General features: G+C 37.8%; 1 protein-coding gene across 1 annotated transcript in view; it reads left to right on the top strand.

Annotated features, from left to right (window-relative positions):
• LOC308686386 (fibroblast growth factor receptor-like 1) overlaps positions 1-22,910 on the top strand; it is a gene marked incomplete at its 5' end in the record, with an annotated part of 42,968 nt that overhangs the window by 7,212 nt on the left and 12,846 nt on the right. The window contains one exon of the mRNA XM_081394808.1: positions 20,949-21,026. Coding sequence (XP_081250934.1) covers positions 20,949-21,026 — 78 coding nt within the window. The remainder of the gene's footprint in view (positions 1-20,948; positions 21,027-22,910) is intronic.

The following is a 22,910-nucleotide window of genomic DNA, read 5'->3' as shown; positions in this document are numbered from 1 at the left end:
AATGTCTCTGTGAGGACAGAAGAGCTGTGTTGATAGGGCTCATTAGTGGCTTTGCCCTTCCTCAAACCAGATGGCAAAGACATTACTGTCCATCTATCATGGGCCGCTTTGGCTTTAAGCAGCTCTCTCTTCTTACCAACTCCAAGCATGTCCCCAGTCCGCTAGGCCTGCTATGTTTCTTTTTACTCCCTGTATGCCTACGCCTATTCATTCACTGCCATCTCCTCTCCTTATTTATTAGCTTTTTTGTTTACATTTGTATTGTTGCACCAGATGCATCCTTGGCAAATCCATCCTTGGATTATGATAAGACAGGTGGCTTTCAGAGCATCCAGCGGAAGCAAGGAGTGATGGAGGGGAAAAAGACAGATTGAAACAGCAGATTTCATATTTTGATTCAGTTCTCTGTTCCCGGTTGTTGTGTTTGTTGGCCCTCACCTGCATAAACTGACTATTGCTAGAAAAGCAAGATCAAGATTAGATTTACCGTCCCTTTGTGATGACAGTGCAGACATGATTGTGGAATTGAGATATGTAGGAAGCTGCTAGGAAGTGCCTGGTGATTTATAGTGATTTGTGGAGTTTGCTCGGGCCGTTGAAGCTGCTGTTCAGCCAACATCTGGTAATGATCGCGGTGCAGCAAAACTGGAGCTTGAGATATCTACTGATCTCTATGCAGGGTTTCCCTCTGGACTTCAAGAGGCCCTATCACAGTCAAACTAGGGTTCTTGAAGCTCTATTGATCTTTCTGAAACCGTACTTATTTCTTCTCATCACGAGTAACACTCACTTCTTTGTTCAGTTTTGTCTGAACTCTACTTTATACTTTAATACACTTTTGTGTATTAGATTAAATTGAGTTGTTTGTTAAAAATCTTGAGGATACATGCAAATGAGTTCTGATAGTTGCATGTTTTGTCTGTGGGTTTAGGCTTCGTTCCATTCAAGGTCAGATCTGGATATCTCAATCTTCCGACCATGAAATGCTCTGTTGTCTGAACCATGGCATTGTACAGAATATAAATGAAAGACATGAATAAACAAGACGATATTGCTGACATTTATTTTGCAGGTGTTTTTTTTAATCATTTTTCCATGACTCTGATGGCATTCGTGTGACATCATGTACCTGCATCTCAGCAAAGTTGAACATTTCTACTTGAGTTTCCAAGTTAGACAACCTAACTTCAGTGACATTTTATTGCAGTTTTCCTGTAAATTCCAGAAGTTGAAAATTGACTTTCCAAGTTGAATACTGAATGATTATTCATTTATTCCTGGTATTTTTGCTTCTTCTGTAGTAAAATATTATTAACAGAAAACTATTGGAAGTCTCTTTGAAGTATCTTGATGATTTTTGAGCATTTTTTCAAATTCATATTCCCTACATCCCCAGGATATCGATAATTTATGTTTTTCCACGCCTGTTCAACAACTGAATTTACTAAAACCAAAAGTTTAGAGTCAAGTAAATAACACTTTTATTCAGTAAGGATGCTTTAAATTGATCAAAAGTGACAGCAAATACATTTAATATCTCTATTTCAAATCATTTCTTTTATTCTATTCATCAAATAATCCTGAATAAATGTATCTCAGTTTATATACAAAATATTAAGCAGCACAACTGTTTTCAACATTGATAATAATAAGAAATGTTTCTTGAAAAGTAAATCGGCATATTAGAATGTTTTCTGACTGGATTAATGAATTAAGCTTTGCATCACAGGAATAAATAACATTTTAATACACATTAAAATAGGAAACTATTTTAATTGTAATAATATTTCACAATATTACTGTTTTTACTATACTTTTTATCCAGTAAAAAATGCAGCCTTGCTGAGTATAAGAGACTTAATTCAGAAACCCCACATTATTGAATGGTATTGTACTTTTAGGCGTTTTTGGCCGTCACAACCTGCACAGTCTTCTGAAAACAGAAAACTCGTAATGTGTTTCATCCACATGACAACGGCGCCCCGGCGGAGTCTAATAGTAGGCCTCAAAGTGCAAGTTTTTTAGTTTTTTTTTTTAGTTTTGAAAAAAAAAAAAAAACAGTACATCCCTGTGCAAACCTCAAAAACGTGGATCCTGGAAAACATTGACGGCACACATACCGTGTGCCCAGTCCACAGCCATGCTCGTTTGAACGTGTATGTGCGTGAGCGAGTGTCCTTCTCTAAAAAAGTGTCACTGGCAAAGCACAGCGCCCCCAGTCGCTTCCACAGATCTGACAACGCTTTCACCTTTACAGAGGAAAAAAAATAATTGTCGTGAAAAAATGTAACTTTTGTTGTGTCGATAAGGCCTTCGCAGGGGATAGTCTATTTGACACTTAACCATTTAGTGCTTTGTAAGAAAATCAGCAATATTTTAAAATGTATAAGATGTTTAATAGGGAGCCAATGCAGTGTTGACAGAACAGGGCTGATATGGTCATACTTCCTGGTTCTAGTGAGAACTCTAGCTTCTGCGTTTTGGACCAGCAGGAGTTTGTTTATTAAGCGTGCAGGGCAGCCAGCCAGTGGACTACATTGCATTCCTCTAAAGATCTGAAGAGAAAAATTACAGGTTTGACTGATATATGATTTTTTTATGGTACTGCTTTCTAATCACTGTGAAATAATAGCAAAGAATGAACGTCCATTTTATATAACAGTGGATGCTGGGCTTGAATTATGGGCGAGGGAATTGTTGAGAGACTGAGAAAGAATAGACAGATGATTTCAGGAACAGTTTTCCCCTTCATTTTCTCTTATGGAAATTCAAAATATTTTTCAAAATAAAGAGTTGTAAATCTTAAATCAAACCAAAAATCGACCAAATCTTATACATTACAACAAGTCAGTTGAAGCAAACTACTATCTGAATATAGAAAAAGGGGAATGAATGACCTTCTCATTCCATATAGCCTTACTGGATTTAATGGAATCAATCTGATGAAGTTTTTTTAATATGATTTCTTTTCAGAGGATGCCAGTATGTTTATTATGCTTAAAGTTCCTTTACCTGTAACTAATATTGGTTTGATAGCTAGCTTGGTGGTATAGTACTTCAAAGAAGGGGGAAGGGGGTTTAATCGGAATAAGGAGTGTAAGTGGAGAGACATACATGGAAAGATGGAGCACTCCTGCCTCATTTCATGTGGTTTTTAGACCAGAGATTTCCAAAAAGCTTAAAAGATTAGCCATAAAATATTTACTGAAAGTACCCCCTGATATTTTGTTAATATTTAAATAATTTAACGTCACATTTGCATGTTGGCAGTTCTCTAATATTGGTTAATAGTCATATCATGCAGGTAAACAAATAAAATATTTAATATTTTTTAGTATTATTCGTTTTATTCTAACTCTGTTGCTGGACTATAAAGTAGGCTCAAAACTCCTTTTAGCTGTGAGAGTGTGTGGTAGAGTCCACATTACATTCACACTGGTGTTTTGGAACTCAAATAAACAGAATAATAATAATAGTTGTAATAGAAATTATTATTATTATTTTAACTCTAATTATAAAAATTAGGACAGATATATATTACTCTTGCAATTTACAATTGTACTGTGACATAAAAAAAATATTATAAAACATTAGTATTTTACACTACATGTTACAATAATAATATGTATGCACATTAATCTCATAGCACATGCGGAGATGGAGTTTGCTGCATTTATTGTGAATTGAGCCGCTGAAAACACTGAACACACAGTCAGAGCTGCTGCCGTGTAAATGAACACAGTGCTGCGCATTGAACTATACAGACTATACAGTTATTTAATGGCAGCCTTTGATTTGATAATCGTATGCTCTATTGCGATTATCATTTATTTTCATTTTAGATTTGATATAATTCATTATTAAGTTTTCATATACTTACAAACCCCTTTTGGGAAACCCTGTTCAAGACTATATTAGAAACTTGGCAGATTTTTCTTGTACTCCGCTAAGCCTCAATAGTCATGTCACATGACTATGGCCTCTACACACCACGGCCCGTCCAAGTGACATGCATGGCAAAACAAGGTGGATCAGGCCCTTAGAAGAGCAACTGGTGTGGAGTTGGAGCCACACATGCCCTTATACGTCCTCCAGGTTTTGCCCAACGCTGTTTCTTCAAGATGAAAAACAGGCTTTGTTGTAATGGCAGTCATGGTTCAAAGGAGAGAGAGAATGAGAAATAGTGGCTTATGAAAGCATGGAGGAAAGAAAAATCTGGCTGACGTTCACATTTCAAGTCTATGAATTTACAACGATGATAGTGATTGAGTTATGATTGTTTTGATTGTTACAATGTGGTACAAAACATATTTTTCTTTGATCGTGGTTTATAGGATGTGTTTATCATAACCAAACATTAGTGACCTTTCAAACCATCCCAAAAAAAGCAGAGGAAGAGATTGTCTTTTATTTGCCCTCAAAAGAGCCTCATCCAAAACACTGCTACATTCTTATCCACAATAATTGGCCTTGCGTCAACATTTCATTCAAGGCGGGTTGAGATAAATTCGATGAACCCTCGAATCTCTTTATAGTCAAAGCAGCACCGGATCCTCCCCTTTCTCATTGTTTTTAAGCGACTCCTCCGGAAATAGGGCTCAGGAAATGAAGACGCCATTTTAAACACATGATTATGAAAACATGCCGCCTGTCCCGTTACAGGTGGGGGTGAGCTTGGGTTTCAAAGGCACTGGTGGAGGGAAACACTCCAAGAGCCGGAAAAGGAAAAACACAAACAAAACTTTGAAGCAGCCAGGCCGCTTGAATGCACTAGGCCTGGGATTACGTTTCACGCCCCCCTGTTTATGAAGGTCCCAAGAAGGCGGGTGCGTCTCCGTCCAGCCTGCACTGGCGTTCTGCATCGCTTCACCTTCTGTGGAAGACAGACACCAGAAAGAGAAGAAAGAGGAGGCGCATTCCAATCTGCAGGGTTGAGCATTCATGAGACGTGCCTCAGATAGGTGTGCCAGATACTATTCATGTAGGAGAGAGAGAGAGAGAGAGAGAGATGATGGACTCCAAGGATTCATAGATGAGGAATCTCTGATGAAGAGGAACCCTCGGGGAAGAATAAATCATGATGAGTAAAATTAGTTTGGCACATTTTGACAATTCAAAAACATGCTGAATGTATTGTTCTCAATCATTCAGTACTAAATAACAGTGCTTATACAGGCCAATTCACACTGCATCGACAGATGCAGACCAACGCCGACAGTCACCAGACTACTGCACGTCACTTCTCAGACAGTCTAAATCAGATTCAGCTTGTTCAGTCGATGAAAATGAGCTCTGACAGACGCTAACAGACTAATCCGACAAAACCCGACGAAAGGTCTGTTGCAGTCTGTCAGTGGGGCGTGAATAGGCTTTATTACACATCTGTCCAGTAATAAAAATTCAGTGCATCAATTACAGAACTTAAAGGCACAATATGTAATTTTCGTTAGAGGTCGCTTATTCAAAACAAAGGCGTGAGCTTGGGTTCATGGGAGTTGTTGTCTTCACCACCTCAGCCAATGGAAAGGAATCCAACAGACTCGGGCAAAAATCATGTTCATGGATGAGCTATTGTATTAAATTTGAACAAGGCCGACTGAAGCGACTGGTAATGATAGACACCTGCTAATAAAAGCCCAGGCTCATTCGAAAAACGTACTGTACCTGTGGCAACATTTTTGCAAAACGCAAATTATGACTTTTATTATGAATTGGAGTCGGCCGCTCCCGATTTTTTCGTTGTGTATGTGGGGTAACGCAGTGCTGTTTTACATGGTTAAAATAAAAATAATCATACTTAATTCATTTGAGTGTGTTGAAAGTTTCGCTCGTGGCTGGTATGTGAGAGTTGTTGCAGTAATCTAGATTGTATGATGGAGAAAGCTCTCTCTGATTATGCTATGTTAGCCACTTGACAAAATTGTCTCTGAAACATGGTAAAAACATGGTACTCGTGGTAAATCAACAAGTGATTCAAACAAACAACACAAACAAAGTGTTGAGCTTTTCATCAATGATTCGTTTTCTGTCAATAAAGGTATCCAAACAGTTGCTCACCTATCTAATAAAACACATAATATATTAAAGTGTCTTTGGTGTTTCCATGGTTTTCACGAAAGTAATACTGGAAATCAAGAGAAACGCAGATATGACGTCATTGACAGGTGATGCACGGACTCTTTTAACCGTGTCCTGGTTAAAATGGCTGACTTCTCTTAATTTAAACACTGTTGGAAACGTTTGGAATAATGTAAGTACAACAAAATATATAACATTGTTGTAGTGATTTTTGGATATTTTAATCAAAAAATCGTACATATTGTGCCTTTAATATTTGATTATGATGACTATAATAATACTCTGTGTGTAGGCCCTTGGAAAATTTGAATATTGCAAAATGTATACTGTTGGGTTCTGATTTCCTCATTATTGATTTGAGTAAAGCAGGGTAATTATAACAAAAAAGTTACAAAAAATTTGATTACATTAAATTTAAAATGAACACTTTTAATAAAATAAATATTAACAAATATGATATAAAAAAATTAAACTTATTTTATTTCAGCTTGTTGCCAAGGCAGTATTTCTCATTTTTGTTTAGTTTCACTAAAGACTAAAACTTAATCAAATCTATGTACATATTTAACTTCAACTAAAATTAAAATTAAAACATAAAATATAAAAATAAAAACAAAATATTAACAAAAACTAATAGCATATCAGTTTTACTAAAATAACTTGTACTTTATCACAGAATATTTAGAGAATATACCAAGCAACTCATGAAGATTATTTGTTCATTAATAACTTTATCTTTAAACTTGTATTTGTCCCCGTAGGGCAATTAGTTCTGCAGAAAGACATAGACACAGGACAGACACAAAGGCACAAATACAAGACCGAAATACATAAAATACTCAATGTTACAGGCTCTGGTTGTACAACAAAAGAATTGAGAAGATAAATAAATAAATAAATAGGCCTAAGTGCTACAGAATAAAGTGCTCCATTTCTGGAATAGATAAATAAATAAATAAATAGGCCTCCAATTCGACAGCCATATGTTAAAAAGAAACATCTGACAATGTTCATCATAAAAATAATATAGCAACACAGGGGAACATTTCCATAACAATCACCATTCCATCAACAACATCATCAGCATCAATCAATACTATACATGTTATAACAACCCCATCACTATATAATTGTTAGTTGTCTATCTACACCTCTGGGTTGAGTTTAGAAAAGAGATGGCAGTCGGAACGAATGAGTACCTGTATCTATTGCTCTTTAATGGAGGTAATCTAAACCGAGACCCAGAAGGTAAGATCTGAAACTCTAAATGAAGGGGGTGGGAACTATCAGAAATAACTGATTTGGCCTTCCTAATTACCTGTCTGTTATACAGGTCAGTGAGGCTACACTGCTGGACACCTAGAATTTTACTGCTGATCTTCACTATATTGGAAAGAGCAGTTTTGGTCTTGACAGTGAGATTACCATACCAGCAAATTACTGAGAATGTTAATACAGACTCAGTGTATGATTTATAAAAAAGGGCCATGAGGGTCTTATCGACACGAAACTTTGACAGTTTGCGAAGGCAAAACAGTCTTTGTTGGCCTTATTTGCAGAGCATCTCAGTGTTGGAATTAAAATGTAACTTATTGTCGATCAAATTGCCGAGATACTTGTACGTTTCTACGAATTCCACCATCTGCCTATTGATAGTAGTGTTCTGTGGAGTTGATGACTTACGCCTAAAATCAATCAGCGTATCCTTTGTCTTTTCTACATTTAATTTAAGGAATGCCCTATCACACCAGAGCACAAAATCTTCAACAACAGGACCATGATCACTTTCCTCAGAGGAGAGGAGACTGACAATAGCAGAATCCTCTGTAAATTTTAAAATGTGTCTATTTTCATACTGGCTGCGGCAATCATCAGTATAAAGAATATAAAGGAGTGGTGAGGGGACACACCCCTGAGGAGACCCCGTGGATGATGACATCTCCTCCGACAAGCAACCATTCACCCTTACTCTCTGAGTTCTATCAGTTAAAAAGTCAAGAATCCATCCCACAATGTTAAAATCCAGGTCAAAGTTCTTTAAGAGCTTATCAACTAAAATATGTGGCTGGATTGTATTAAAAGCAGATGAAAAATCAACAAATAAAATCCTTGCATGTGTTTTACTACCTTCGAGGTGTTTGAATAACAAATTTAACAGAGTAGTAGTGGCATCATCTACCCCTCGCTTAGCCCTATAAGCAAACTGTAGTGGATCAAGGAGATTCTCTGTTTTTGTGAGAACTTTTTTAACCAATTTTTGAAACACTTCATAACTAAGGAGGTCAGAGCAACCGGCCTAAAGTCATTTAATACCTTTGGATGATTATGTTTGGCCACTGGAAAATATAATGAAAAACTGGGCCTAATTGCTCTCCACAAGAGATGAGCAGGCGACTCCCTATGTTGTCAGGCCCAGGGCTTTTTCCCGTTCTGGAGTGTTTAAACATATTGACCACCGCTTTTTCATCGAAGAAGGGGACAAAACCATTTACAGATAGATGGGATTTCTGTTCTAGAATGACATTCCTAGAATTTGAGGTATCAAACCTCAAATAAAACTTTAGTTCTGTTGCAAGTAGATTGTTACTACTAAAGCCTTCCAACACAACCTTAACATTCTTTTCTCTCCTGGTGCCGATAACAGTTTTCATACCATCCCAGGCTGAACGTAGACTTCTTCCACCAAAGTCTTTCTCTATTTTTTCTTTGTAACCCAGCTTTACTCTCCTTATTTCACTTTTTATTTCCTTTTTCAACTTGTTAAATTCTAAAAAGTTACCTTCCCTAAATGCCTGCCTCTTTCTGTTTAATAGCAGCTTAAGTGATTTTCTTACCCATGGCTTATTATTTGGATATACCTGTGCAATTTTATCAGGAATTACATTATCAACACAGTAAGAAACATAACAGCTGACAACATCTGTAAGATCACTTATGTTGGTACAATATAAAGTTGATTTTGTGACTCGGCTCGATTTAAATATGGTAATTATCACCATATACTTGACATACATATACAATTATTTATATTACGCATATTCAAGTCTACTCAAGTTTGTATTATTGAATCAATGATCCAAAAATAAATTTTGAGACTGTGAATGTAAAGCCTGATTTATTTTTTGTCAATATTCAAAATGCAAATAGTCTCTCCACTTAAATTTATATCTTCAGTATATTTTTGGTAGTAATGTTGAATCTTTCCAGAGTAATTGTATCGGATCGGATTGAATCAATGCCTCATGATCATAAACTAAAGAATTTTGAAACTATTTCAAATGTCTGTTTTGTGTTTTGTGTTTCTTGTCGTGCTGCTTGGAATAAAGCGTCCTGATATTTGAAGGGCTTATTAATTTGTAGCATTTTGTAGATCCCTCATCACTGAAATGGCCAAGATTTTGTACCCCTGGAGATATCTGGAAACACCCCAAGGAGTTGAACTGTAATGTGAGGTTTGGGCCCCAGAACTCTTCATTTTGCCCGACTTCATAAGCCGATTATGTGTCATTTCGCTTTAATAGATTCCTCATAGACGTCTCGCGCTTCTTGTGCGGTGGAGGGAAAGAAGAAAGCCTGTGTGCTACATGCCTCATCGGCGGTCTGGTTGCTCGTCCTTTCACGGTGTGAATGGGGTTTTGGCTCTTTGTTGTTTTTTTTGGTCCGCTGCAGCCCGCGTAGGCATTTATGTGCTGTAACGGTCACGCTAGTATCCTAGAGCTACAACCAAAAAAACCTGCTTTTGGTTATTTTAGCTTTAAAGAGCAGCTCCTGCCCCTTGTTCCTGCTTCATTGTCCCAAATGCACGATTGCAAACTCCATCGTGTTTGCGCAACTGGAAAGACGAGTCAGGAATGGGGCCTCTTGAACATAGAGCTTCTATACGTTGAGCTAAAGCCGGACCATTCTCACGGATCTCAAAACCATCTCATCTTCAACCTAGGACACTTGAAAACGCAGGACAAGAGAGGATAGCGGCAGCAAAGGAATGAGGTCCGGGAGACCTGAAAAGGACTGGGGCATTTGTCCCTGATTAGCACCATAGTAAGGGAGGACATTTTTGCTGTGAAAAGAAAGCTTATAGCTCATTATGAGCTGGCAGGGATTAAGCTTGTACTTCCATTGTTATCAGAGAAGGAACCAAAGGTCTGTCACAGAGGGAGGTGCCTCACTCCTTTGAGCGTATGTCTGCACACCTATCCAGAGTTTCCACTCTTTTAAAGATCTAAAATAGCTTTTTCTTTCCTCTGTAGTTGGTAGCTAGTGTAGTGGAAGAATCCTCTCTCATTAGACATAGTCTTTATCCGCTTGCTTGCGGGCTTTTGTGAGTCCGGCCATTGAATGCCAGGCCTCGCCTCCATAGTCATGCAACCTGTAAGAAATGAAACAAGTAGAGTGAGGTCAGAGAGAATAGATTCACCAATTAGTTTAAAAGTGTTTGAGGAGAGGACACGGCGTCTGTAGTTTGTAGTCCCTTTGAAGTCTTCGCAATCTTTTGTTGAGTTTATTCCACTCTTCCATTGGAGTGCGCTGCTTTTTGGTTTTGTTTTGATCATTGTATGTTTTGCCTTTAGAAACGTCGTAATGATGCTTTCGCTTTGATCGTGAAGTAGAACTTGAGGACTTTTTGTAACGTTTGTAACGCATTGCTGTTCCTGTAAAGTACTTCTATAGTTCACCTGTATTATTTGTGTTTCTACATAACAGGTGGTGAAATGTAATTATCATAATAGCCAACCCCTAGTCGTGACAACTCTCATTGTCTACTGTCATACAATCCCAAACCCTTCCCTAGCAACTGTCCAGAGCTGAGACGAGCTGTTTTAAGTCTTTTAAACAAGGGGTGGGAAATGGACCGATGTAGTTCATGTATTATAATATTAGTTGTAATATTGGCCTGGTTTCACAGTCAGGGCTTACATTAAGCCAGGATTAGGCCTTAGTTCATTAGGACATTTATAGCTTTTATAAACATGCCTTAGAAAAACAAAACATTAGCCTATTGGTGTGCATCTTGAGTAAAAAAACAGTGGCACTGATCTGATACAATTTAAAATATGTCAGAGCATGTTGCTTTCATTTAAAACAGCTCAATAATGCATTTTAGTCTGGGACTAGGCTTAAGCGTTGTCTTTGAAACCGGGGGTTTGTCTTTTTTGTGTTTGATGTGGAAGTATATGCATTGTCATTATTGTACGTATAGTGAGACCAAAGATCCATATTCAGCTAAAGCTGCATAATAAAGTTTTAAGGTTTGCTAAGCAGCAAAACCCTGAGCTCTTGGCTTTAATATTCAAATGTCATTCAGTTGTTTCAGTCTCATTGCCAATGTTGATGTTGAAAATCTGTTTAAAAGTCATATTTAAATATTTAAATCAATCAAACCCGTCACTGACATTAGCAACCTGAGACGGACGCCTGCAGTAAGTTTGATGAATGACTGTAATTAAGTTTGGATCAAAAGCAGTTTTTCACACTCTTTTTTGTTTCGAGTCCATAAACAACACACTGACAGTTTACTCAAAGGATTCCTTAAATGTGTTAACAAAAAGAGACTTGTGTAGTTAAATTTACCGTTGGTGGAATGAAGCCAGTGCCGCCAACATTTCCCTTTTTTTAAGGTGTGCTTTGATGTGGTCTGAAACCCCTCACTGTATTATGTTCAATTTAAGTGTGATCGCACTGGAACTCACAGTACAAGTCTGTTCGAGAAAGAGAGAGAGAGGAGGGGTTGAAAAAACACTGGACATGTGTTGTTGATAGGGAGAAACTCCACAGATTTGGCACCATATCTTTATCTATCAACTCCTCTCGACAGCCTCAAAGATGACGAGGTGTTGCTGCAGCCTATCGCTGAAAGTATGTGTTGACTGACAGCATCAAGCACAACTATTTCTGCCATTTTTACATGCATGAAACAACATTTTCAAGTTTGCACCGTGGCTTCAATTTATGTATTGGAGGAAGAAATAGTGTTCACACAATTGATCTTGCTTTCCAAGAGCCTGCAAACACAAGCATTAGATTAAATGAAATAAGAGGATGGAGTGGCTTTCTAAATGCAATTCCAAAGCTTTATTTTACCTCAGGCATGTATAGCATAATATTAATATTACCGTTTTCCTGGAAACAGATGTAACAAACTTTTACTTTTAGATTTCCTTGCTTTATCATTGAAATGCAGTTTGTTTCCAAGCAACTTTTAGTTTCCTGTTTGTTTGATTTTAATTTAGCCAGTGAGTAACTGACACCCAACGTCTTGCTCCTTTAAGGGCCTTTTTTTATTTCAAAATAATTTGGGCGGAACAGAGGCCAGTTCAAAGTGCAGGGGAGGAGGTGTCTGTTTCAAAGAGAGTGCCGCGTGATCAATATGTGAGATATGTTAATTCGGTAAAGCTCCGTCCTGTCCTTGATGTTTGCTAGAGTTACAGGCAGGCAGCTGGAACGCCGAGGGTGGACAGTAGAAGCGGGGTCCTGTGCCAACCCCCTGGAAACATACCACGAATCCTCTTCAGCATCTTCCATACAAACTTGTTTTTGTCTTGACAGCTCAGCATGGAGAGAAGCCATTAAGCGGCTTTCAACCTGGCAGTGCGGAGAATGGAAGCCAGCTTGCTCCTGTCAATTCAAAGGGATGTTTTATGGATGTGTTTTAGAGCCATTCTAAAGTTTCTTAAGGACTTTTAGTTCCCCCGCTAAATTAGTGTACAAACACCAGAGCTTTGGACTCGAGATGGGACGTCTTTATCTCTCCCAGCATGCCACAGTGGAGGCTTTCTTGTTGCTAAAAGCTTGTTCTGTAAGGAGTAACACAATGGATGCTTCTTTGAATGGGCTGTGGTGTGGGTGTAAGCTTGTCCTTCTACAGCTCATACCGTGACCATCCCACATAGTTCAGCAGTCCATCCATACCGATGGAAAGCTGGAAATTATTCGGATTTCATTTTCCGTGGCATATAAATGAAGTGTGAACATGATATAAAGCAGACGCTGAATACCGGCATGAGGAGAATGTGCTGTCCAACTGGTGTGGCGTGCTGAGGCTGGCAAAGAGCGAATCAGTTACTACAGATGCACAGAAGCTAAAATTATATTAGAAATGTCTGTAATAATATTATTCAAGTTCATTTAGAAGAGGAACATTGCAGATATCCTGTAAACCACAATGCAGTGCACTTGACTTGATCTTCCATATCAACAGTGATGATTGAACATATAGATGAATAGATTGATGATTGGTGATGAGTGTGATTTTTATTTTGATCAAGTCTCCAGATGCTGTTATATAAAATTTTAACCACATTTTACAATAGCTATATGTGACCAATAAATTCAAACAATAGATTATTAGCTATTATTACCAGGACTATGCGATATGGGCAAAAAAAAAATACAATCACAATTTTTTGATTAATATTGCAATTTAGATTTTAATCACGATTTTGAAATAATATTTCCTTACCTACACACACTTGTCTGTATAATTTTTTGGAAGCCGGCTTTATTGATGACATTTGCGGGCACCATATCTTTGCATAAATAACACGTTGTATATATAATACAGTTATTTCTTTGTGCCTTTTTTTTACTTGCCCTCTTTTGCCGCAACGGTAGTTTGACTGGTCTTGCAAATGACCTGGGTCGATGATACATTATCTCTCCTGTATCAAAAATATTCCCAAACCACAAATGTTTTTTGGGTTATTTTCTCATCCTGCCCTGAATTCACCTTTCCTTCTGTGCATTCTTGCATGTCTATTTATGTAAATTTATGTAAATAGTTTATATTTGCAAACCTATTTACCTGCATGTTTCCAGGTGAAACAGGATTATTTGATTTGATTATCTGAATTGACACCCAAAAGTTTAAGTTCTAAAAATGTGCACAGTTTCGAGCAAGGGCTCAAGCACGTTTTCTAGCTCTGTTTGTTCTCCCACCCCACAGCACAGGCTGTAAAGCAGGTTTCTCTTTGTCCTATCACAGGTGGCCGCAATTACCTCTGAGCCCACAAATCGTATCCTATCAAACTTCTGTTGTTACAAGCCACTCTAGAGCTCTGCACACATTTAGAGTTTCAACAAAATGTCCATGTTGACACACATGCACGCACAGAAATTGAGGTTTCAGTTTGCTCTACATTGTGATGCAATCACATGTATTGGGTTGTATTTGTGGGCCAGGGCCCTTTAATGTGGAAAGTGTGGAAGATTTGTTAGTTCAAACCTTAGTTCCCAAACATTCTCTCATTTGCTCAAATGTTTTAGCTTGACAGATCTGATGTCTCATTTTGTGCAGAGAGAGCAAATAAACCACAATTGAACTGTTTGTGTTTCTTTTATAGTGTTCAGTTCCAGGGTTTGCGCAAATGTATTACTTTAAATGCAACGCATGATGAATAATGGCAAAAGTTCTACAGTTTTCTTGTTGTTTTAAATGGGTAAAAAGTACTTGAGTAATTGTACTTCAGTAATAAAGGCAGGGTAGGTAGGAATTGTATAAAAAACTTTTTTCAAAAGTTGTTTAAACTTTCTTTATGTCAATACATAATTAAAATGTAAGTACTCTGAAAAAGAGAGTATACAAATCGAGTGACTCTAGACCTTTTAATCTGCAATAAACACAGCTACTTATTTCCATTCGGGACGAATGAAATGATTGGTCGGGTCGACTGTCACTCTCCCTCGCTACCATGGCAACCACCCCTGCATGCGTGCGCACCCGTTTGACTTGAAGAGGGGAAGAGGCACGGATCGCAAGGAAGAATCACAATAATGGCAGAGAAAGAGCAGTCACAATTCCCAGTACCTGCATAAAAAGTCAGCGAAGGCAAACAAGGCAAAAAAAAAAGGAACTAGTAAGGTAGAAAGGTAGGCTACTACTTGTCACCGGAGTGTAACGTTAGTCCTCTTCAGAGCCAACAGTGCTTTCATCGTGGAAGTGCTTACATGCAAAACACCGTATATGTTATGAATCTTACATGAAATTCACCTTCATCACAGTGTAACTGATGGTAATGGTAAAATGTGTATCAATGCAACCTGTTTTTAGCTTTGCCTAAAAGCTCGTTCTAGCGTTCTAGTTCTAGCTCGTTACCGAATCAAACTCAATATATTTTAAACTTTACCCGTATCGATATGCTAGCTTGATAGTGAGTACTAACAGCCATGTTAGTTGTTTATATTCATAATGATAAAGTTAGGTATTTTATTACATGTGATTCTGACATGATGTCACTACATGCACTGCGCTCCTCTCCTCCGCTTGGCACTGGCAAACGCGTCCTCCAGCTGCAGACGTCGGCATCGCGCGTTCATGTGTTTTGGGGAGGGGGTGGGAGCGAATGGAATAAGTAGCTGTGTTTATTGCAGTCCTGAAAGGACTACAGGCACTCGATTTTTATACTCTCTTTTTCAGAGTACTTACATTTTAATTATGTATCGATATATAAAGAAAGTTTAAACAAATTTGGATTTTTTTTTTTTTTTGAAAATTCCTGCCTACCCTACCTTTAAGTATTATTTTGGTGAAATTTGTCCTTGAATACATTTGAAATGTAAGACTTGCACTCCTTGCAATTTCATTTAGTATAACAAATACATTTCAAACGCATTTCAAATGTAGATTTCTTTGGATTTAAGTGAAAGTTATGATTTAATTAGCCTGCTAGTTCAGTGTGTGTGTGTGTGTGTGTGTGTGTGTGTGTGTGTGTGTGTGTGTGTGTGTGTGTGTGTGTGTGTGTGTGTGAGTCTTACATTTCAAATGTAAACTTTCCTCAAAAAACAAAACACACACACACACATACACATGTGTGTGTGTTTTGTTTTTTGAGGAAAGTTTACATTTGAAATGTAAGACTTGCACTCCTTGCAATTTCATTTAGTATAACATATACATTTCAAATGTAAACTTTCCTCAAAAAAAAAACAAAAAAAACCCCACAATCTTACCTGAACTAGCAAGCTAATTAAATCATAACTTTCACTAAAATCCAAAGAAATCCATTTTAAGACAAAGGGTTCAATTTGTTGTATATTATAGAGATTTACAATGTCTGGACAAATAAAATGTATCCACCAATTACCTACAAATTTACTTAAGTAAAACTAAATGTGGAAAACCTTTTCAAGATTTTTTTTAGGGTATAATTGAGTGTAATTTTGACACCCGTTTTTATAGCACACTAGAAGTTTTTATGAATTCAGTCAGTGAAGAGATTGTTTTGTTATTTATATTTCTGTAATATATTTAATTCCACAAATTGCCAATGTACGACAACGCCCAGGTCTTACTTGACATTTTCCTTTTGTAATGTGAATTCAGCTGGTATTCATGAAAGACCTTAGGGTAGACACAGTCTCGTCAAGGCTCTTCGCTTTTCCCTCTGCTCTGCTCCGGTAATCCTTAAAAGAGAAACGGAAACCCTTAATGCGGGGTCAGTCCTCAGCTCCGGGAACGAAGGCCTCTCTAAATCTGCCTGGTGCTCCACAGCTGAAGAATGGATTCAGGCCTGGGATTGTTAGGGATTGTGCCAAAGCAGGAATGACTGTAGATGATCAGGCTGACTCAGAAGTTGACGTTATGGAACAGGTCAACATTGAAGCTGTTGGAACAAGTCTTTGTACCTTCTGGAAACTCTCCAGATGCTGTTATATAATTTTTTAACCACATTTTGCAATAGCTATATGTGACCAATAAATTAAACTATTAGTTTGAGAGAGTTGGGTTACTTTTAGTTGAATATCTAGTTAGTTTTTTGTCTATTGGAATAATGAATCATTTAAAATAAAACGTGTAATAAGAAAGTAAATGGGTTCAATAGTGATTTGGTGTTCATAGATGCTACGACCATAATACAGCAGCTTTAACATCAAGCTGTTTGTGATGTTCAAATGAAAAAGTGAATCTTAAGTAGGGCTGGGCGATATGGAGCAAAAAATATATCTCGATATATTTTGCTATATCTCGATATACGATATATATCTCGATATCTTTACAGGAAAAATAACCCCCCAAAAACTACTGCAAAAACAAATATGCCAAATACCACAGTCTTTTTTTATTGAAGTGCAAATAGGTAGGCTGTTCATGTAGGAACAAAGTGCTTCTGCAGCATAAAAAAAAAAAAAAAATCCCTGTATACAAAAATAATAATTTAACTGTAAAATAAAGGAAGAAATAATACATATTGTACTATTTTTAATAAACCTGTATAGAAATATCATTACTAATTTTGGCAAATAAATAAAAACAAATGCCATATATCCCCCAAAAACTGCACAACTGTAGAGTAAAACATTAATTAAAAAAAAAAGTGATAAAAATGCATCTAAAAATTGACATGATTGTTACAAAATAACACTGTCTGGGGCCTCTGGGGAACTCAGAACAACTGCTAGCATAAAGTTTAAGGTAAAAATAACTGCCATTAAATTATAGTATCTGACTACTATGCAATTAGATAAACTGTTCATTCATTACATCACTTTACCTCTGTCTTTATCCACCTTTATCATCTTCTCTTCTTTTCGGCACTGTATATAGCAGAATAGGTAACTTAGGCTAATGCTAATTTATAATGTGTCATGTAAATTCGGCCATCCGTCACAATCAGGAAACTTTCAACGTGTCTAGAGCTGGCGCGAGCTGCCAGGCCCGTTTCTAGGGGAGCATGTTAAGTGTGAGTGTTAAGCGCCCTCAAACAAAAGCAATGCGGCGAGAGGCGACGCTACACAAAAAAATACCAACAACAACTGATCGCGCGCACACTGTTTCTGACGCACTTCAAGCACTCGCTGGGCGGGGAAAGATTGATGTGCCTGACCGGACTCGGGGGACTTGAATGAGACAACACGCGAGGGCGGGGGCGAGCACAGCACAGAGAAGGCAAACAAGCAAATTGGCGAAATCAGAATTAAATATAAACAATATATCGATATATACGATATGTCAAAATCCATATCGAGTTTAAAAAATATCTCGATATATCGTAAATATCGAGATATCGCCCACCCCTAATCTTAAGCTAATGTAGGCAGAATTCAATAGGTTCACTGATATAAAAACAGCTTGATATAAAAACGTTTGAGCCTGGTCACAGTTTTTCGTATTGTGAAACATCCACAAGCGAAGTCAAATACGTAGTGGCCAAAAGATACATTGGTGAGATCGAACATAAATATGCTTGGCAGGCAGTTAATCTGTCAACTTCTTAGTGTTATTCATTCTCGGGTTAGTCTGTAGTCAGTAATGTAGTAACGTCTCTGCTGTGACCACGGCCCATAAATTTTCACAGTTTAGTGCTGGCTGTTAATATAGAGCTGTGTAGCAGTAGAGTTGGTAATGGTTTCCATAAGCCCGTGCTGGAATTCAGTAAATCAAAGCCAAGGTAAAGGCTAACAGCTAGCACCCATATTGTCTCCCCTGTCAAGATTTCAGTCATGAGGGTTGTCTCCAAACCCTCTCCGGTTTCATAGCTGACTTCACCAAAGACGTAGAGGATGACAGCATAATTAGCATGTTGTGTTCAGAAACACTGTTTTGCTTTGAGCGAAGGTGGCTGCTTTGCTTCCAGAAAAACGTGGTGACTGTTCAACTTCATCGATGCAACTATTCTGATTTTTTGACAGGACTGGAGGTCATAAACTGAACATGCAAGCGCAATAAATCTTGCACACCATGGGTTTTTGCTACGCCTGAAAGACGTGGTACAGCCAAGTTGGATGTTTCATGCTTAGCGAGGGACTAGCAGGTCTTGCCAAAGTCCACAGAAACTCTTGCCAGAGAGCAAAAGAGGGTACCTGGTTTGCAACCTCACCAATGAACATTACATCTAGAAGGCCACAAACCTGGTGAAGATCCAGTGGCGCAGAGCCTTACGCTCAGATTTCCTGCAGAAAAAGCCCGTTTTCTACTGCCGTCTCCACTGCAGACATGAAAGCAAACATACTGAAGGGTTATGCAAACATCTCAGTCATACTGAGCTTGTTCAAAATTATGAACACGCCTAGATGGTCAACGTGTGAAATGTGGCACGCTACAGTGTCACTTCGCCTTAATGAAAGGGAAACAGGAGTTTGTTTGGTTTAGAAACCTGACAACCCTCATACTTCCAAGTTTTGTTGACTTTCCATGAATCAAACTCGTTTTTTCCTCAGACACCTTTATAGGCATTGGGAAGTCTTGAAGTATGTGTGCATGGTTTATGAGCTCACAGAGCGCTATATATGTTATGGAAGTTCTGAAGCAGTTTTTTAACACGCAAACTACATTTATGAATTATATTAAAATGACAAACCTAAGGGTAATCCTGAAAGCGCTGTTAAGGTGCCAATGAAAATGTATGTGCAATGGTTGCAATGAGCGTGAGCCCGACATGAACAAAAGAGCTATGTGTAGAGTGACCATACTTGAGGGTAAGAGCTATAGTAATTAAGCTGTTTGCCCAGCAATGAGCTGTTTCCCTTTGCCCAGACTGGAACCTCTCCTTCAGCAGTGTTACACCCCCACCACCCCGACAGCTTCAAAGAGCTGACAGGCCTGAAAATACCAGTCATGTGGTGAACGGATGAGCTGGGGCTGTAACTAGAGCAGAAGGGCCACAGATTTCCAGCCATAGTTTTCACTGTTCACCGCACGTGACTTTACATGTTTGCCTTGAATTTTTAACATATCTTCTAAGGTGAGGAGATTCAGTAGAACTTAAAGGGACAGTTTACCCTAAAATGAAAATGAAGTCTTCATTTACTCACCCTGGTGTTGTTCTAATGCCATATGGCCTTCTCACACTCGTCCATATAATGGCATTGAATAGCGACCAGCTTCAAGATTTTTTTTTTTTTAAAGATGCACAATTATCACAAAATTATCCCATGCGACACATGCTGTATATTCCAAGTGTTCTGGGGGTATATGATAGGGTTTGATGGAAACAGATTGTATGTATTATGTAACAAAATTAAAAAAAAAATCCTTTTGTGGTCCATAAAAGAAAGAAGGGCCTACTACATTAGAACAATATGAAGAATGAAGTAAATTCATTTTAGGGTGAACTATCCCTTTAAGATTTTAGTAAATTGCTTTGAAAACAAGCAAAGCTTTGGCTTTGGCTTTCCTCAATCTTCAAAGTGCATGTTCATCAAATTTATCTTCAGCTTTTGTAATCAAAAAATATTATTATTATTATTATTATTATTAATTTATTTTTTAATGTCCATAAATTTGCACATTTGTAAATTTTGTGTGAATGCTGACAATATCTGAGTTACCTTTAGGCCCAAAACATACTTTACACATCTACATATACTGTATGTGTACATGAGTTGTGCATGTTGCTGTGCTCTGAAATGTCAGCAGTTTGAAAAGAATCTTGTCGGCTTGTTTATAGCTAGTTAACTTGAAGGAGAACACACCCAGATTAATGACAGAAACATCTGAAGGAAACTATATCACCCCCTTGAGTACTGATGTTTCTTACCACCCCAGGTTTCACAGCGTTTCACAAGAGCGTACATTAAGCATGTTCAGCAAGACTGCATGTCTGGAGTGCGATGGCCATGGCTACTTTTGCGTAGTTGCGTAAACTATGTTTCTGACCTTATTCTGACACTCTCAAGCCTTGAAATGCAATGTCGATATTTTAAGGCTCTCAGCTACAGTATCATTTTTGCTCTCCAGTCAGTATAGAGACAGTTATATTTTGGTTTAGGCGGTTGAAGGAATGCAGCGATTTGGCTGAAGAATTATAGTAATCTGATTGATACTTCAATGAATATGAGAATAAACTCTGAGATTGCTACACATATTTGTGTTCAGAGGAGCATACTATTTTGATATGTAAATACTCAATTCTCCCTCTATTTTTCTCTCTCTCTAGATGACTCCAGTGCTGGGAGGGAAGGTGCAAGACCAGCTGGTGAAACCGAGTACTCCACTGACCTGACAGGAAAACTGGGTAAGGTGCTACAGTCCTCTGATCCCTTTTGATCTCCTTCATTCCTGGTATTTATAATTGCTGCCCAGAAAGTAACTGAAAATATGCACTACAGCTGCCAAGATGTTTCATAAGCTGCTTTTCATGAATTGTAACTTTTTTAGTTTTACATTGTATTGCAAATTTAAAGAAGTCAAGTCAAGTCAAGTCAAGTCAAGTTTATTTATATAGCGCTTTTCACAACACAGGTTGTATCAAAGCAGCTTCACAGTAATAAATTAGAACAATACATCAATGTTTGTTTCTAGTGGAACGTCTACGTTTGGTAATGCTGATCAATAGTATCGTTGATTGATTAATTCAATTAAATATCCCCAAATATCCCCAACTGAGCAAGCCAAAGGCAACAGTGGCAAGGAACCGAAAAACTCCATCAGGTGACCTAATGGAGAAAAAAAAACCTTGGGAGAACCCGGGCTCAGTCGGGGGCCAGTTCTCCTCTGGCGTTTATGAACTAGAGGTCGGATTTAACTGTAGGATTAAAAGTATTATATGAATGCCTGGCTGAAGAGATGCGTCTTTAATCTAGTTTTAAACTGGGAGAGCGAGTCTGAGCAACGAACAGTATCCGGAAGACTATTCCAGAGTTTTGGTGCTAAATGTGAAAATGCTCTCCCTCCTTTGGTGGACCTAGATATCCTAGGTATGACCAAAAGCCTCGAATTTAGTGACCTTAAAGAGCGCGATGGATTATAGGGCGATAGAAGATCCATTAAATAGACTGGAGCTAAGCCGTTTAGGGCTTTATAAGTCAGTAGCAATACCTTGTAATTAATACGGGACTTTATAGGTAACCAATGTAGAGATGATAAAATCGGTGTTATATGATCATATTTTCTTGATCTAGTTAGAACTCTAGCGGCGGCATTTTGGACTAACTGTAGCTTGTTTATTGAGGATGCAGGACAACCGGCTAATAACGCATTACAGTAATCTAGTCTCGAGGTCATGAATGCATGAACTAACTTTTCTGCATCAGAAACAGATAGCATATTACGTAGCTTAGCAATGTTTCTAAGGTGGAAAAAGGCTGTTCTTGTAACATATGAAATATGATTTTCAAAAGACAGGTTGCAGTCTAATATAACACCCAGGTCTTTTACTGTAGAGGATGAAGTAACAGGACATCCTACTATGTTAAAGTTGTATTGTGAGAGGTTTTGTGGGTGGTTTTTTGAACCGATAAGTAGTACCTCTGTCTTGTCTGGATTTAATAAAAGAAAATTATGCGTCATCCAATCTTTTATATCTTTAACACACTCTGTCAATTTGGATAATTTAGCGTTTTCATCTGGCCGTGATGAAATATAGATTTGAGTGTCATCAGCATAACAATGGAAACTAATTCCATGTTTCCTTATAATATTTCCAAGTGGCAGCATATATATTGAGAATAATAGAGGGCCTAACACAGATCCCTGCGGCACTCCATAGTTTACTGGAGTTATGATAGATTTTTCTCCATTTAAATAAACAAAATGGTAGCGGTCAGATAAATACGATCTAAACCAGCTTAATGCTTGTCCTTGAACACCAGTATAATTTTGTAGTCGATCTAAGAGTATTGTATGATCTATAGTATCGAACGCAGCACTAAGATCAAGTAAAACTAATATTGAGATACAGCCTTGGTCAGAAGCTAAAAGTAAATCATTTGTGATTTTAACGAGCGCAGTTTCAGTGCTATGATGCGGCCTGAACCCAGACTGAAACTTTTCATAGGTGTCATTTTCTTGTAAGAAAGAGCCCAGTTGAGCGGACACAACTTTTTCTAGTATTTTAGACATAAAAGGTAGATTTGAAATGGGTCTATAATTTACTAGATTATTCGGATCTAATTGTGGT

Source organism: Scardinius erythrophthalmus, assembly GCF_964197995.2.
Source record: "Scardinius erythrophthalmus genome assembly, contig: HAP1_SCAFFOLD_228, whole genome shotgun sequence".
Classification (NCBI taxonomy): Eukaryota; Metazoa; Chordata; class Actinopteri; order Cypriniformes; family Leuciscidae; genus Scardinius; species Scardinius erythrophthalmus.
The sequence above is the reverse complement of the archived record's forward strand: the minus strand, read 5'-3'. Positions and strand labels throughout refer to the sequence as shown.